General features: G+C 45.0%; 1 protein-coding gene across 10 annotated transcripts in view; it reads right to left on the reverse strand.

The window, feature by feature from the left end:
- Positions 1–8,186: 8,186 nt before the first annotated feature.
- Positions 8,187–18,500, reverse strand: part of RREB1 (ras responsive element binding protein 1) — a 122,470-nt gene continuing 112,156 nt past the window's right edge. For 8 of the 10 annotated variants that reach the window (XM_015617439.3, XM_015617440.3, XM_015617444.3 and 5 more), the window contains 2 exons: positions 13,975–14,718; positions 8,187–11,789 (listed from right to left, as the gene is read on the reverse strand). In XM_015617439.3, coding sequence (XP_015472925.1) covers positions 11,284–11,789; positions 13,975–14,718 — 1,250 coding nt within the window. In that variant the 3' untranslated portion in view covers positions 8,187–11,283. Of the gene's footprint in view, positions 11,790–13,974; positions 14,719–14,758; positions 18,127–18,500 lie in introns of those variants that run through there. The other 2 variants (XM_019005579.2, XM_033512086.1) reach the window with 2 other exon arrangements.

Below are 18,500 nucleotides of genomic sequence, written 5' to 3' on the forward strand. Positions count from 1 at the left end.
CGTGCCAGCCCCTTAGCTGGTGAGGTAAAGCTGAAATTTAACCTGCCTTTCCTCATCACTCTCAATCTGTTTAGCCTATGTGGAAATCACAAACTGAGTTTTCCCTGTGCCACTTAATTTCACATAATGAACCTGTCACTTGAGAGCTGTCTCTTTCACACAGCGAAGAGAACACTTGGAGCTGATGCACTTGGTCTCACAATGGTCTGAACAGATTTTCAAGAGGACCCCACAGTCTGTGCTCTAGTAAAGGAGGTTCAGTCCTGCCCTGCAGGGCCTGGATGGAGCTACACCGTGTATTTTCTGTAGTGGTGAGGCTGCAGTGCTGGAGCACGTGTGATTTAAGAGCATTAATGCCAGAGATAAAATACAGTGCTAGGTTCACTAGATGGAAATTATTACAGACAGCAATTCCCAGATCTGCCAGCTGAGGGATCTCCCAAGCCTGTGACAACTGCTTCTCATAACAGACAAGCATAAGGAGAGCTTTAGCCTCCTCTCAAAGAGCAGCATCTAAAGCGAGGGGTCAGAGCAACTGTGTCTGCCCTTTCTAAACCATTCTGTGCTGTATCTTGGCCACTGAACTAAGTCTGAGCACTGCACTTTTCTGTGCTGTTCAGTAGTAATTGACAAATGTGAGGCTTGAACTCAGAAAAGCTATAAATATTGGTGTCTAGTATTTGATACCAAAGAAATTCAGGGCTGTGGCCACCTACAGGGTCAGCTGAAGGAATTGCAGAGGTCGAGCTTACAGTGACACACTGACTCTGCCAGCTGGTGTTTGGCCCCACAGCCAGTTTTCCTTAGAAGTTCAAATTTAATTTGATCTTTTAACTCCATGTGCACCACATTCAGACAGAGGTTGATTCAGCTTGCTTGGAAAAGCTGAATGGGAACCTAAGAGCCCAGACTGTTCAGAACACTGAAGGAGCTCCCTTGGCAGAGCCTGGATCCACAGCCCTGCAGAAGCAAGCAGGGGACAGGACCTTGCCCTGAGGGTGGACTTGATCCCAGTCTCAGCAGGCAAGTTTTCCACCCATAATGTTTTAAGAGAGAAAGAAAAATATGAACAAACACTCTGTTTTATTCAGGAGGAGTCTGCACAGCAAGGAGGGCAGTTAAAATACCCTGCTGCAGGTTTCCATTGGAAAGGAAAAGCTGGAATTTAAATAGCATCTGATGACTGTTGAGCACGGTATGGCAAACATTGCCACCAACATAACAGGTTATATTTAGAAGCAAGTCCAAATACCCTGAAACACTTGATTTGGAAGTGTGTCATATTTTCCTTAGTATTTAACCAAGTATTTAAGTTCTTGGTTAATGCTTGGTTGTAATAGTGGTTCATTCATGGAGCATAGAATTACTTCTCACAGCTGGAAATTATATTTTGCCCAGCTGATCCTAACTTGTTGCTGCTATAAAGCAAGTTGGAAATCAGGAAGCACATTTTGCTGTTAGGCACCATAGGAAAGGAAAAAATCAAGCAGGATTTAGTTTATAATTTAGAAAATACACTACTCAGGGACCATCCCAAACACTGTAGTAGCCTGGCAGATTGCAGTTCTGCAGCATTCCATTACCACCACCCCAGCTAAAGATGGACTAAGGGGGAAGTACAAGACATCAGTCACAGTCATGCAGCCAGAACAATCACTCAGTAGTTTTGATTTGGGCTCATGCAGGGCAAGACATTCCCTCAAGGTCCTCCTGAGGCTGAACTCCTGCTCCTGTGCAAAGCATCTCACCAGGTGCCATTTCCTGTTCCTTTAGTGAGCTGCAGCACTCCTTGTGGTTACTCCTTTCCTTTCCCTGGCAACACCCAGGGACCATCACCCTGTTGTTCCCATTCTGCTGAATTTATAGAATTTAATGGAGCCAGATGTGACTTATGCACTGCAGTGGGAATAAGTACAGGCCACCGAGGACCTGCTGACAAACTGCAAAACATCCCTCGGCTGCAGCTCAGTAAAACACTGCCTGAAGGAACTGGTAGAGAAGCTGCTATCACATTGAATTAAGTATTGTTCAAGTTAAGCACCTTAATTTTTAAGCAGGTGTTTTGCAGCTGCTAAAGAGACTCTTCCAGTTCAGAAAAAGTTAAAAACTGCCAAAGAGGTAACTTTGCTATTTCACAAAAAGTAATAACCAAATGCATTAAAGGCAGCATGTGGCTCTGCATCCTGTTCCAAAATGTACTACCATGGGGTGCCCAGGTTTCTCACTTCTCCAGATCCCTCCCTTTCTCACCTACAGCCCTGGCTCATTTTCTAGCGAGTTCTGGGTCTTGGGTAGCTGTGCTAGGCAACCTCTGTGGTTTCAACTTCAAAATACTGACAGAGAGTGATGTAGACACAAGATGAAAGATCAGACTCACTGTGTTGTGGTGCAGACTTCAGTGACTACTGTGTGTATGCAGCCAAGTTGATACTTCAATTGTCTCTGGCTGTAGAGTATTGTGGACCTGATGCATGTAACCTTGGAGGCTGTAAAGCTTCAGTCAGACAGGCATCTTGAAGGCAGCAGATTAAATGGTGTTAAATGTCCTGCCACCAGAAAGGGACTTTTCTGGCCAAGTGTGCAAATCCAGGAGTGCTGGATCCTATTCAGCAGCAGTGCATGCAGCAGGACATGGGAGGACATGTGCTGCCTCCTCCCCAGCTGCTGCCTGGCAGCCCCATGCATCTAACAGGGCTCTGCTTTGGTAGAACTAAACAGCAATGACAAAGGTTACAGCCTCTGTTTACAGCCAGGTTTAGCCCATCACTTTCCCCTTCCCAAGCATGGGTCATGTGGTAAAGCTTGAGTTGCAAAAACTTGGGAGGAACAGTGGTCAAAGCAAGCCTGCATCTCACAGCTAGCACTGCCATCACCCCAAATAAAGTACTTTTTTGGGTGCAGATTCCCTGGAAGTCAGATGCTGCTCACTGAAAACAACAAACCTAGGCCGTCATTCTCTGCAGGATCAGATAACAGGAGATGGGAGGAAAGGCTAACGCACCAATTGCTTTTGTTACCCAAACACAACTCCATGTCTGAGGGCAGGGCCCACGGTCCTGTGTGCACATGTTCACAGGAGCATTTATTTTATCTGCTGTTCCTCATGCCCCCATGCTCGGGTCAGGTCCTGTCATGGAGCCACCAGCCCCTCTGGCTGACATCCTGTCCCAACCTTGGCACATTTTTACGAGCAGCAGGGCCGTTCCCCACGTGTGGTTACAGGCTAAAAATTACTGACGGAAAGTCAGCCCACAGCAGTGCTGGCCTTCACCACATTAACCTCTGCCTCCGAGATTGTTAAAACAGATCAGGCCTCTCATCATTAAAAGCTTTTCTCCAGCAGATTTCTCCTGTTTACAGCCTCCCATTAACTGATGTTCGTAAACTGCTTCACAACCTTCTGCTGAAAGGCTCTAGAGAAGTTCAAGTGCTTTCACAACAGCGTATTCCAAACACCCATCCTCCAGAGTTTCCTCATACACTCCTGGCAGTTTTCCCTGCCAAACAAGAGACAGATCTGGCACAGGAGAAGTAAACAAGCACAGTAAAGGAGAAAGCTATTTTCAGTTCCTACTAGTTAGAGGATTGCTACAACATTTTCTACTGCATTACGCAGTGAGGTTGGGTGAGCCAGAGAAGTCTTCTCGCTTGTTACTGTTTAATATATGAAAACCTCCTGCTTCATTTTTGTGAGGATTTTTTATTTTTATTCTGACAGGGCATCTTGAGAAATGAAAGTAGATGATACTAGACTTTTTGAAAAGCCTCAACAATGCTTCTCAACTCCATTTAGTTTCACTTCTACAGGGTGATTACAGACACATCTTGAAATTAAGACATCAGAGTCCCTTTCCTGGCAGTACTCTGGAGGTTTACATCTCCCCCAGAGAGTTCAGTCAAGCATGTTATCTCTCAGGCAGCCCATTAACACTGGCAGGTGTGTGCAGGTTACGTGTCACTTACCTGAGGTGGCACTTGCATACAACAATAGCAAGATAGATGCTCCTGTATCTTCTGGGCATCTGTTCTGTGAGTGACCTGCCAGCAGTCTGTGTCTTCACTGCTGCCTGTGAGCAGGCCAACTGCCCCTCAGCCTCTCCACCCCTTTTCTCCCAGGTACTAATCTACTCCTTTTTTTAAAAAAAGATACTTCTGGAAAAACAGCTTCATAAACATCTTTTACAATACAGAACTGGATATTGCTTACGAACAACTTTCCCCTTGCCCACTGCCCAACCTTCACCCCTCCCCTTGCTTTAAATGGGCCTCCCTGCCCAGGTGAAGCCACTGATGAGGCCTGGCAGCCCACAGGGATGGTGCTCTTGCAGCTTCTGCACCGTTTGTAGTGGTGCAGCTGGTGACAAATCCTAGAAACACCATATAATTCTGTCCCAGAGCACTCCTCCCCGTGCTATTCTCCCCCTGCCCTTTCCTTTCCCCCTCAGTCCTCTAATAGTTCCCAAGAAATACATGCACACCACTGACAAGTGAGTTCCTAACTTGTCATAGGGCCAAGGCCACACACCATCTGTGTCTGACACCAACTCATTCTGTGGGAGAAACACCTTGGGCTTACTTGGCATAAATCATCCTTTCAGAACTGGTGAGAAGAGTTTAAATCACCTAAAAATGCATTCCCTGAAACTGCATTGCAAAAACAGAGTCCTCAGCTGAGGGGACAAGGAAGGACACCATGTGTTGGAAAAGGCCAAGAGGTCTGAATTTGCTGAGTGCAAGACCCTGCACCTGCAGGAGATGCTTTAGGCTCTGGCAGGGATTCCATGAACAAACCACTCTTCCTGTTAATGTTCTTACTTCAAAATCAGAGGAACAGACTGTGACCATACATACCCTCAGCAGAGCTGTTGGCTCAGGAACCCCAGCTGTGCTGTACCTCCTGTCATTTTAGGTTTGTTTCCAGTTTTCCTAATCCTGTGATCCAGCATGGCACTAATTGCCCAAGACTAGGGAAATCCTCTGATCCGCCAGCAAATCCGCAGGTACCAGCAGTCACCAGTTTCTAGATAGGGACAACAATATGCTCCTGGATGTTTGTTTCTCCTGTTCCCCGAGTGTGCAGATGAGGACATGGAGCAAGGAGGGCAGCTCTAGTGTGGGGCTGGTGGCCAAACCCAGGAACTCCAGAGCACACTCAGGACTCCAGGGATCACCGTAGTGATGTGGTTCCAGCCTGCAGAGCACACACAGAGGTGACCAATCATGCCCCCAGCTCAGACACCACCCAACCTAGGATGCAGATATGCATGTACGATCATGCCAGCCCACTAACAGCTACACCTTTCCTCATACACACTCTTCCCCCTTCCCAACCTCACTCAGACCATTTTTCATGGAACATTCAGCTCATCCCTGACATGGAAAAGGCTTTCAAAATTTAAGCCTATTCCTTTATTTCCAAACAGATCAGAGCCCAAATCCCAGCATCCCCCTCACTGCTCCTGTGGCTGTTGCAGTGTGGGTGCAGCCTCCCCCTGCACAGTGATTACTGCCAAGGAAGGAGATGAAAGGGGGAAAGTAATTCAACACAGCTTCTCCTCAGCTGGAGGACTCAGCTGACCCACGACATCCAAAGATGCTGGTGTCTTGTACAGGTTTATTCACTCCCCTCCCTGATGCTGCCTACTCCAGTACTCAGGTTTTTGGGAAGTGCTGGCATAGCCTCTTTTTCCAGAGTCCAGCAATTAAGAGATGTTTCAACTGAACAATCCAATGCATTTCTCCATCTTTTTTTTTGCATTGTCAGAGTGGGTGATGAAAATGGTGCCTCTCTGACATAGAGAAAGTGCTGGTTATCCTGTGCTGGGGTCTTGGGTCTCCGTTTTGCAGATAATCCTTAACTTCAGGGTTTCCAAAAGTGACATTTTCAATCCCCTCATAACTACAGAAATACTGAAAGAAAATGGCATGTATGATTCCCCAAACTGGAGACATGTGAAGAAGGAAAGGTTTCAAGTAAACTTTTGCCCCTTGCTGCCTTTGCTAGTTGAATTGTGACTCATTTTATTTGAGAAAGGCTTTTTCCAACAGAAAAGGCCAAATCACTGTTAAGTATCAACAACAAATAACTTCTCATTGCACTCACTTTCTGAAGATCTTGGTGCAGGTGTACAGCCCTCCTATCTCACAAATGGTGGCTTCTTTGTGACAGCTGCATAATGAACAGCAAGTAACTTTATTCCTTTCTCTTCACTTGTTTGCATTTCAGTAGCAGCAAAAATGGGAGAGACACTCCAACCAGGCTCCACTTTCTGCTTTGGGGCAGCCAGCTTTCATCCACTGCTATCTCCTGCCCTTCCCCACAGCTTTACGCTCCTCACTTCAGAAAAAAACCTCTTTCCTGGTGCCCCTTGCTACCAAGGCATCCCTGTGCTGGCATAGCACTCAGGTCTTCCCCAAACTTTAATGCTCTGGGAGAGCACAGGGCCTCCTTGCCTGAAGCTCTGCTGTGAGAGATCCACAGCAGTGCCTCACAGAGGGACTGAGCCACTCTCCCTGTCCATGTCAGGAATTAAGCTCAGCTTCACCCTTGCCAAGGTGGGGAAAAAAGCTTTAGGGAACGAGGCGAGGAAGCAGCAAGTGGGAGGAGGCACACAGAGACACCACCACCGCCTCCCCACCTCTCTGCTAACCTGGTGTTTCAGACCAGCTCCAGCTATTGCTGCCATGGGTGTTAGTATGAGAAGGAGTGGAGGCAGGAAGAGGGAAAAGGAAATGCCAGCAAGGAGAGAAGTTCAGCTGGCCTGCAGGGTGTTACCCTGTCCAAGGCCAGAAGAACAGAGGAATTCCCAAATCAGCAATAGAGGTCTCAAGCTGAGGTAGAAGGAGAAAAGGGCTGGGCACAGCAATTGCACCCTTCCATGGCCAAGAACCAAGTCATCTGTTTCGTAAGTTATTAGTCACCATCACTTCCTAGCCACATAAACTCATCCCATTTGGTTTTACACCTCCTGACAGGTCCCTGGGCCACTTGGATGCGAGCTTCCCATCAGTCTCACGAGAGGAAAGGCGCTTCAGGTCAGTGGGTGGGAGGGAAAATTATTTTCTGCAGGTTTCCTTCCTCAGAAATGATGTTTCCATCCCATGAGCTCACCCAGAGGGCCTTCAGAGCCCCACTTCATCAGATATCCTTGGTTTGGGGCTGAGCTGGCTGGCTGACTGCTTCTGTTTTAACCCTCTCTGGGGGTGAGGGACCAAGGTCTCATCAGCAGACAAAGTGCTGTGAGGAATTTTGACCTCCATCAGGAAGGTGCAGAAGGCTTGAGGGAGGAAAGCAGCAGCAGTTCACCCCCAAGTCTGTCTCTCATTCTGAACCTGGTTCACTTCTTTGCCAGAAAGCACCACCGCAGCAGGACTTAGGAAGATGTGGATGCTTCAGCTTCACTGCAATTCCCTGGCCTCCAGAGCTGGATACACAACTCACGTGATTCTTTGGCTCCCTGTCCTGTGAAATGGGTTTTATTTATAGGAAGGCATATAAAATGCAGTTAGCTAAAGCAGCTCTGACAATCTAAAACAAAGGATTTGTCTCTTTTTTTGACACATGCACGTGGCTTTTGAATACATCCTGCAGAATTTGCCGCCATAAACATTTATGCGAGAAGAAAACTATGGTAGCAGAAACCTACTTAATTTATAAAAGAAGTGACTGGTACACTACATGCTGGGAGGATGCTCACCTATGTGACCACAGGGCTACCGCTAATTAAAAAAGAGAATCCTGACCCTGTCTATGCAGGAAAATCAGCACTTTTCTGCTGTCTTCAGAACAACGCTGTTGCTGCGTTGAGGAGCTGCACCAGGAGACAAGCAGCGTTTCCAAGGGGCCTGGCTAGCAGAAAATGCTGGTCAAAATGAACAGGAGTTTTCAGAGTGCTGCAATCATCTCCAGCTCAAACCCAGATCAACTGAAGGAAGAGAAACAGTGATCCATCGGCACAGATAAACTCCGGCTTGCACATCGTCCTCCAGCAGCGCCAAGTCTAAGAACAAGTCACCACAAACCCACAAGAAGAGCCATGCCCATTTAGTAACCTATAATTTTTAAATATAACATTTTATTGCTTAGATGGTTTGATACAGAACAAGTTTTACTTTTTATTTTGAATTTGGAAGTACTGTACAACTGAAAAAAAAGAGGAATAAAAGTACCAAAACAATGTGTGATTCTCTGTTCATGTGGCATAAACCAGTCTTGTACACAATTCGTAGCAGCAGTTTAAGTTCCCTTTAGAAAAATATGAATTCTACACATTTATTACTGTTTCCTGCATGGGATGAAATCACTAGGATTAAACTTCCTTCGTGGAGAGAGAAGAGAAAGGAGACACGCAGAGAGGAAAGAGAAGATGAATCATTCTGAAAATGGAATCAGACTGTCACATAGCCCCCTAAAGTTATTTCACAACAGCCTCAAACAAGGTTCTCTCTTTTTTTTTTTTTCTTTTTCCTTTATTTTATTTTGCGCTTTCACAGTCAAGTGCTTAATGTAGTGATTGAATTATCTCCATGTTAAGTCCATTGCAACTCAGGCAAAAGAATTTTAGAAGATTTTTTTTTTTGTTTTCTTTTTGTTTTCTTTTTGTTTTTTTGTTTTTTGTAAAAGCCCTGAGAGAGGAAAAAAAAATAAAAAGATTCAAACGAAAATCGTATAGAGACAAATTAGCTGAACATGCAAACTAAAGCCTAAGATTCACCCATAGTTTAAACACATTATAAATTTCACAGTTTAATATTGGGGGAGGAAGGGAAACAAAAAAAACCCCAACAACAGCAACAGTTCTCAGTCAAACTCAACTAATAAAAATGTCAATAAAATGTGGCAAGACCTTATACTCTACTAGGATATAGATAAAGGCTAAATAAAGCTTTAAATCAATAGTGATTATTGCTAGCAGATGTCCCGGCAGGCTGCTGGGAATTAATTACTTGCTACATTGTTCTGCAGCATATAGTTTAGTAATGGCTTCTCCCCCACAGTATTGCGCAGTTTAGTGTGGAGAGTTGCAAAAAAAAAAAACAAAACAACAAAACAAAACAACAACCCCAAAATAAACAAACAAAAAAAATTACAAAAACAAAAAAATACCCAAAATAATAATAATAATAATTATTATTATAATTATAATAGTAATAACAATTTAAGGGATGCGTGAACTGGTTTTAATTAAGTAGAATGCACCTGGGTAGAGTTTCAAATGAATCATTGGTTGTGATTGATTTATCTATATCTGGCGTTAGCTTCGTTTCTGAACTGGTTCAAACATCCCTATTTAAAAATTAAAAAAAACCCAACAAAACACAAAAAAATAGAAATCACATATACCTCAACCATTTTCTCTTATTCTATTTGCAAGAATATTACTCAAGAACGTTTCTCTTCCTTTGAATTCTGGACAGTGAGATTTCAGTCTCCAGAAATTTTTCCGAGAATTTTTAATATATAGATATATATAGATATATATATTATATAATATAGACTGGGTCCGAGGCCCACTTCCTCCATGTCTGGTGAGAGCAGGAAAAGCGATTCTGCGGTGGGAAGGAGGGAGGGTCACAGTGCGGGCTGGGCTGGGGGGCTGCAGTGGTGGAACAGCACAGTGAGGCTCCGGCAATGCTATTATGGCTCTGTCTGTCCCAGAGGTCATGACTGAAGGACAATTAACAAACAACAATAACGACAACGAGGACAAGGACAACAAAAATGCTGGGCACTCCTAAAAATGCGCAGCTACAGTAGGATACATTTCGTTTAACCCCTTCAATATTGGTGGCTGGAGCATCACCTGTTGCCGGCAACAGGAGCCATACGGAGAAATTCCAGCTGCCAGCATTGAAGGGGTTAAATTACTGATATGAAATTTAGACACACACCTCAAGTCTTCAAGCATCAACCCCAAAATCTCAGGAAGAATTTCTTTCTTTTTTTCTTTTTTTTTTTCTTGTTTTTTTTAAAATTTATTTTATTTATTTTTAACATGTCGTATATCTGTAGTTTTATTACCAGTAGTATTTTCTTGCTCTTAGAACACGACAGAAGCAAGAGGAGGGTAAGGCTCGCATTTCTCTCTTGCTTTCCACTGGAAGACGGAATAACTTTGCTCTGTGAGTGACGCAGGCTGTCACCGACGTGACGGCAGCGAGGTCACTGCGGCACTCGCGGTGCCTCTCTCGCGCAGCCGGGGCCGCACCCGCAGCCACGTGCACCCACCGCGAGGGACATGTGCCCCCGCACGGGGACGATACCTCGCCGGCCTCCGCGGGACGCTCCGGTCGGAGGAAGGGGTTCATGTAAAGTACAGTAGAAGAGCTGCAACAACAGGAGGAGGAGCTGGTGAAAGCGACGAGTCAAGAACACTCCGAGACGGGATCCAAGCTGCTCTACGCATCTCCGTGGGCAAATATTGCCCATTGGCTTCTGCTGACTGCAGAGACAAGCGAACTGATGGATTTATAAAATAATAATAAAATAATAATAATAATAATAATATACTGAAGCAAATCAAACATATGTAACAGCGGGTGCATAATTCCCATAGGTTACGTTGCTATGTAACTCTTCTCTGTATACACGCTCAGTCCGTGACGGCCAGAAAAAACCCCTAGGATTCAGAAGACCACTTCTAATGCTGAAAAGTGGAAACAAGCATGAGGTTGAAATTCATTTGTGTTTCCTGCTTTTGGCTTGAACCACTTTGAACACCTTCAACTGCCACGTTGTTCAGGCCTGGAACAGGCTTAATGCTCCACCATGTGGCAAAATGCAAGAACATCTACTGAGAAAAAAAAACAATAAATCAATTGTCTGCATCTCCTCTGACTATTCCATATGAAATTCACATCATTTTTCTTCCAGTTATTGGCTATGGTATCCAAGGGCCTCCCACCCCCACTGCCCCTTTTCCAGCTCAGAGAACAAAACACAGCGACTATCACAGATATACAAGAACAAGCTCACGCACACCAATACAAAAGGTAACATTAATGCTTAAATGAAAAAGGGTCCTCTCCAAATAATTCTTTAAAATATTAAAATCATTTTTGAAAAAATCTATAATACCAAAAGATCTAATAAAGTAGTAAGGCACTCAAATCAGTATATACTGTAGTCTCTTGCATTATTATACTGAAAGGCATATGGCACCACATCGAGTCTGCCATACTCTCCCCGGTAGCTGTAAGGTCGCTCTTCCAAAACCAGACTCCAGAAACCTTGCTCTGCTGGCTTCAGTTTGCCTGCTGAGATGGGTACAACCTCCTAGCAAGTCATTCCACCCCCAAGAGCTGAGGCGCACTGTCTGCAGAGGCCAGGATGTGATTCATGGGAGACGGCGCGTTGTGCATCTCCAGCAAGTCTTGGATGAAACCTGAGGGCCTCTCGTGCTCGGAGCTGCCCCGTGGGTCCTGGTCTTTTGCCGTCTGTTTCTGCGCGCTCTTGGTGGGCTCGGCGAGGCAGGCGCTGCTCCTCTCCTCTCCACAGGGGGAGTCCATGACCATGCCGGCCAGGGGCTCGTTCCGGCTCCCCACGAGGGACGAGTGGCTACCGACGCCCCCCGCGGAGTCGCACTCGCTTTCGGAGATGGGGTTGGCGCCGCTGTGGCTGGACTCATTCTCACTGTCTTCTCCACACCTCGACTGCGTCTCCTCCTTGTCGCTCTCCTTCCCGTGGTTTCGGGCATTTTTGACTTTCTGGTGGATGCGCTGGTGACGGACCAGGCTGTGCTTCAGAGTAAAGGTCCGTTCGCAGGTTTGACACTTGTAAGGTCTCTCACCTGAAAGAGAATTACAACACAAAGTCAGCTGTGAGGTCACACACCTACCTCCCTCTTGTTTCAAGCAACATAAAACACTATGCACTTTGGAAATTCAGTACCCACATCGAACATCACATTTATGCAGATTTTTTACTCTGTACTAGAAAACCAGCTGATGGAGTGCAAGCAGGAATACAGGTAAATGCCTACAGCACAAATGGAGCATCAAAACTAAGTGTCTACAAGCTTGGCAAGGCCCTGCATAAGGAGGGAGGAAGACCGTAAGCACCAGGTGCTCGCTAGCATCCTGCCTAATCTAGTCAGCAATTTTTCTGAAAAAGTTTATAGTCAGTCTCTGGAACTCAAAAGCCTTTATGAAACCAGCCCACCACATTGAGTCCCTGCTGCAAGTCAGCCCCAGACACATGTGGAGAGAGAGAATACTTTCCTAAGCAGAAACTCATTGGAAAACCACAGCCCCCCAGACAAAATTCTCCCAAAATACAAGCCATGCACACTGCCCCAAGGTGCTGTCTGCCCTGAAGAACCAAAGGTCCCACCCCAACTTGTCCTCTCTTTCTAACTGTGTCTCTTAAAGACTTGAAATTCCATCAAGACGCCATCTTGTGCCAATGAACATCAGAATGAGACACGTGGTAGGCAGGCAGAGGTTTCTTGCACACTTCAGTGTGTCCCAAACATTCCTCTTCTGAGTAAACAAATCCCAAAATCTTACAGTTATCTTTAAAAAACTTCACACATTAAAACTGAAGTGTAAGCAATGTCCAATCTGAAAGTATTTTGTCAATATAATTCTGTCAATTTTTATATTTTGTCAATATAATTTTGTCAATATAATTCCTGAACAAGCAGGAAAGGGACAAGGAGAAGGGTCAACCCATAGCACTGGTGAAAAATCCTCAGCTGAAAATACACCTATCTGACAGTGGGGGTAGGCCACAGTTACATTTATGAATTTGAAGAAAACACTGTGCCAGGTTCCTATTCCACACCTATTCTGTGTTAAAACATCCTTCAAGTGTCAAATAAGAAAGAGAAATGAACAGGTAAAAAACATACTGATATAGTCCCCAATAACCCAGCATGCAATGAAAGCAATTAAAACAGAGTATGGAAACATCCATGGGCAAACAAACATTGTTTGGGGATAAAGCTCAGTACTTTAGATATCAGCATTTCCCCAAAACTTCTGCACATGTATTAAAACAGGCACTAGAATGGGACCTGTCCCATTTCACTTGTGGCTCAATGGCAGAAGAAAACAGGTCAGTTTTGCACTCAGTATGTCAATATTTATGATTTAGAAGGGTTGAAGTCTACTTCACATGTTACATTTTGCTGTAGTTTTCTAAAAATCACTGCCAATTACAACACAAATACTTTGTTAATGGCAAAGATCTTGTCTTCAGCAGAGAGAACCTTCAAAAGACACTAAATGTCAAAAAGCACCAGTTTTCCCATGTCAGAGCAGCTTGCTGGCACGTAAAATACATAATTAATAAAGATGAATGATTGATTAATTCACCTTTGAGCTGGTTCATGGCTTCATCTCATTTGCAAGGCACTGCTGCAATCTGCCTATCACATAAAGCAATCCCACTGCCCGGTCAAGTCACTGGGCAAGTGTTTCACCACCTGTGTTCCAGCTTTCCTGCCCAAGTGCCCAGCTAATCTCTGCTTTCCACCCAAGCAGCACGTCACACACATCACCAGCATGTTACCCATATTAGGCCCAGATCATCAGACAAAACCAGACTCTTTATCTCTCTCTGTCTAAACTTTGACTCAGAGGTGAAGTCTCATGATAATGGTATCAATACGACAGTTCTCCACTGCTGGTCAAAATATTGGGAAGAAGTAAAGCTACACACATGCTAAGAAGGGAGGCAGAAGCTGCCCAAGGATCTCCACACTTGCCCTCGCCTCTGAACTCTGCAAGCAATCATGGGGAAAAACAGTTTGGGAGTTGAAAATAAGGCAGTGGCTGCAATTCTTGTTCCCTCCGTAGGCTTTGTATGCAGCATGAGGGACTGGGGCACAGAAGACACCTTGCAGAATACCTTTAGGACTAAAAGCAGTGTCTCCAACCTCAAGTGCCAGCAGCAATTGTGCACCTCCAGAGCAGACACCTCAGTCTGGTGGGACACCTCATGGCCTGTTCTGCCTTCAAGCCTCCTCTTACCTGTATGAGACCGCATATGTCGCGTCAGATCTTGCAGAGACCAGAAACGCTTGTTGCACACAGTACAGACTTTCTTTCTTTTGTCTGCTTTTGCAGTACTCTTAGCCCCATCAGTCTTTGGTTTGTCATCACTGCTCTTCTCAGTGGACTTTCTCTCTGTGCCTTCCCCCTCAGAGATGCTTTCGCTCTCTTCATTCTCCTTTCCTGTTGCCTCAAAGTCCACAGGAGACTCCACTACCTTCAAGTCCAACGGAGACTCTTCCTGCTCAAGACCAGACTCCTGCATCGAGGGAGCTCCTGCATCATCCTGAATGCTTTTGCTTTCATCCTCACTGCTCCTTTCATCCTTTCTGTCCTCACGAATGTGGGCCTTTTTGTGACGGCTAAGAGTGCCAGCAAACTTGAAGGTTTTGCCACAAATGTCACAGGCATGTCTCCTTTCAGTCTGAGAACTGCTGCCTGCACTCTGGTCACTCTCTGCCAGCTTGAAGTCCATTAATTTGCTGGCAAAATTGAGGTCAAGACTTTTGTTACTTACAGAATCTTCCTCAGGGCCCTCTTCATATCCATCCACTTTTTCTTCAGCATCCTCTTCTGGCAGAAGGGAGTCAGCCTTCTGCTCCTCCTTGGGGCCACGCTCGCTCTCTGGAAGCTCTGTCATTTCCTCTGACTGCTCCTTCTCGCTGTAGCTCAGGTTCAAGACATTGTTTCCTGAAGCTAGTGTCTCTGCATCTGCCTGGCGCTCTGCAAGGAAACACAGAGAAACTTTCAGTGGGACGATTCCCAACTACCAGCTGTGAGCCTGCACATGGACCCAGGAGCATTGCCTCTGATCAAGCATCCCAACATCTGTTTCTTCTGTCTGTGACCTAGGCCAGTAACTTACGGCTGAAAAGAGATCAAAACACCACAGAACCCACTTAACAAGATGATACAAACTCTTTCACAAAATGCTTTCTTTTCCAAAATAGACTCACAATCTCAGCAGCTTCTTGAAATAGTTTATAATAGAATTGCTTTTAACTGAAGAACACAATATGCTGAGACAGCAAAGAAGAGCTGAGGTCACTATCTCAGACCATCCAGAGACAAATTGATGTATTACAAGTAACTTGTGTATGAAAAACGTTAACACAGATTGACATAATATACAACCTACATATTTATCAAACTAATTTTTGTGTAGCAGGAAATGTTTTTTTCCAAGGAAATGTAAAGGCCTCATGCAACCATCTTGTACAAGTAAATGTAAATAGTGCAGACAGTAAAACGGAAGTTGGCTTAAAAAGTTGAGTATACACCATAAAAGTGGAAGATGTGGAAGTTCATCCACACCTGAGACTTTGATGTGCCACTTAGAATCAAAACATAAAGCCAAGGGACAGTAACAGGCTTTGCTGTTCCACAGGTAACATACAAGAAGACAAAAATTACGTAAGACGTGATCCTTAACAGTGTCCTCTGGTTACTTACCTGTCTGCAGCATTAATGTTCCTGAAGATGTAACATATATCCAAAAAACTGAAACAGGTAAGGTGCTTAAGGAGAACAGAGGGCTAGAGCTGTACTCCTTCCAAGCTCTACACAAACAGTGTATTTGTAAATAGGAGATAAGCTGGTCTGGCTCTGGAGACCAAAGCTGCTGCTGATGCATGGCATGTAACTGCATCCCTAATGCCACTTCCCAGGAATTGTTCCAGGACATAAATTTCGCAAGTCGTGCTTTCTGAAAGCTGGAACTTTCCTTTAAGTCCTCCACCCTGCCTCCCCCATACTGACAGCAAGCAGAAAAAGGAGCCCACAACCCACCCAGCATTTCAACATTCATCTGCAAGAACGATAGCTGCTGAGTAACTACAGGGACTTAGAAACTCCAGAAGAGCAGTGCAAGTTCTCTGACACAGTACAACATGTGCTTGTCTCCAAACTGCCTAGATTTCCTATTACAGGCTTTTTTCCCTAAGCGAAGAGTAAAAGCAGAAGATGAGAAGATGGTTCTCAGGCACTTATTAGTTTGAATGTAGCCTTGCAACATGATTTGCACTGGCCCCATCTCCTCTCACTAGTGATAATAAATGGCCATTAAACAAGTGTCAAAGTATAGCAGTGTTTCTGGTGATAGTGAACTATCACTTTTGCAATTCTTGATACACTTTTTCTTGGGGAAGTGTAAGGAGGAGAAGTGATCTATCACAAGAAGTAATCTCACCTTTTCATCAAAACAGATCTGCTTACACAGACAGTGGATTACACAAAATTCATTGCTCATCTAATTATCTGCCCATTGAAACACGAAAGCAAGCCCGAATCTGTGTGTAAGGCTACAGAATGTGAGGATGGGGATGTCTGAAAGCAGATGTGGACTGCCCTATCTCATCCCCTTCAAGGTCAGGGAACACTCCCCCGATGGGATGTCTGTTAGGCCAAAGAAAGCTTGCCAGCACAGCACAGAGGGGGTTCATTAGGGAGAGGGGCAGGAAACCATGTGAGCTCTGTTAGGATGGAGATGAGTGAAGAGCACAAGGAAAGCAAAATGGGAAAATGCTTCTCTTAATCGTACCCGGAGAGATTTCTGTAACTCTTTATTGACCAAACAGAAAACAATAGACGCAGAGGGAGTATTTTTCCTGGTTTTTCAACATGAAACATCAGAAGCCAAGTAAGCAGAGGAGAATATCCATGGGTGGCACTCAAGGTAAGAGCAAGGCAAAACCGGTATGTCCTAAAACTCTTAATACAGAAGTCCCAACTCTGACACTCAATGTCATGTATCATTCACGGTTTTCCAGTTTTTCTGTAACTTTTTCTTCCTCTAGTATTTCAAGAAGATGTTCTTTTTCTTACAGTATACTCATTCTTCAGTGAATTGTACTTGAACTCCATCTCGTTCTTTCCCCTCCTCTGTTGTCCTGGGCCTCTTTCCAGCTGTTATTCTGTTCTTGCATGCATGGCCTACAACTCTGGTGCACTCAAGGGATAGGTGGTCCACAGGTAAGTGATGTACTGGCACAGGCAAACAGATGAGGTCAACATCAGGAAAAACAAGTTTAAACAATGTGCTTTCACAAAGGGCAAAGCCCACTCCAGACCCTGGGAACACAAATGTACAGAGGCCTTCTCTTCTGAAGCTCCTCTGGGTCCAGCACCCCTGAAGGAACACTCAAAAATCAGGTAGTGACACAGCCAGGGATATGATGACATGTGTACGTGCTTGGGGGAGCGCTCTCCTCCTTACCTGCACAAACCAGACCTGCCCTTTTCCTTGTCAACAAGGAGTTTCACAGGCCCCTTAGGAAACTTCATGCATGTACTTCACGTAAAGCAGCAGCTCCTGACTAGCTGAGCTGCTCTGTGGTTAACTCCAACCTGTGCAGTTGGTTCTACAGCTGGTAAAAAAGTGAGCTGCTTTGCACAAATCCTGGTTATTTGGGGATGGGTGAGAATCAGCCCAGTTCTGCTTCTGATGAACTGGAATAGCAGCAGGGGAACTGTGAAGGTGTGTGGTAAACACAATGGTTGTGAAGACAATTGTGCCAGGTCCAGTGTGGTACTTCTGCAGTGCAAGGGATGGCTGCAAGGGTAGTCTTGCACTGGCAGCTGCTTCATCCACTCCAGCAGAGGTTAGGCCCGGCCTGCACTACTGTTTTCTTCCTGCTTACATGCCTCTTGCAGCAACAGAAACCCTGCTGGCCACACAGCTCCAGCAGGCCTCTGTCTTACATAAGGAAGAGGATTTTGACTAAGGCTTCAAATCTGGGCAAACATCCCTCCAACAAGACTGAGCTCCTCTCAAATGGGTAATTCCCGTCTCCAGAATTCAGCTGATTTATGGTGCAGAGCAGTCACTCGATTCCAGGTGGTGAAAGAAACAGGATGCACAGGAAAGGCCTGCTGTTTCTTTTGCCCCTTTCCCATCTTTCACTTACTAAGGCTGTAAAACGCTTTCCAGTCCATTTGTTATCCCACAGAATTTACACTTGGTGAATCAAGAGGACAAGAGTGGAGAAATCGACTTGTCAAGGCTCCCACCCACTGCCACATCTTCAGCAACCTTCAGTATGAGCAGAGTATGTTACCTTGTCATGTGCAACCAGAGTGTGTCACTCCCCCAGAATGAAGAGAAGAAGGTGACGCTATCTGAAGATCTCAATTCTGACACCAGAGTCAAAGAGGACGTGCAGGATTAGGGAGAAAGAAGAAAAGAGCAGAGAAGTAAGGACACAGGGAAGCAGGCAACACAAAACAAGCACTAGTAACTCAGCAGTTGCCTCGTCAGCTCCTGGGAAAAAAAGAACTTCTCATGAAGATGTATTCATAAGCTAAACCTCAAGCACTCCATCTGAGAATCCAAAAACTTTTCCACTTGCATGAAAGAAACCACTCTTTAGATGTAGCCAAAATCATTTTTACTTCAAACTGTGGAAAGACTGTTTTGCTGAAGTGTATTTACAAATCAAGTTGCAGTCTTCAGAGAGCCCAGTCAGAAGAATCCACTTCATGTTTTATTGGTGGCAAGAAAGACAAAG

Source organism: Parus major, chromosome 2 (genome assembly GCF_001522545.3).
Source record: "Parus major isolate Abel chromosome 2, Parus_major1.1, whole genome shotgun sequence".
NCBI classification, from domain to species: Eukaryota; Metazoa; Chordata; class Aves; order Passeriformes; family Paridae; genus Parus; species Parus major.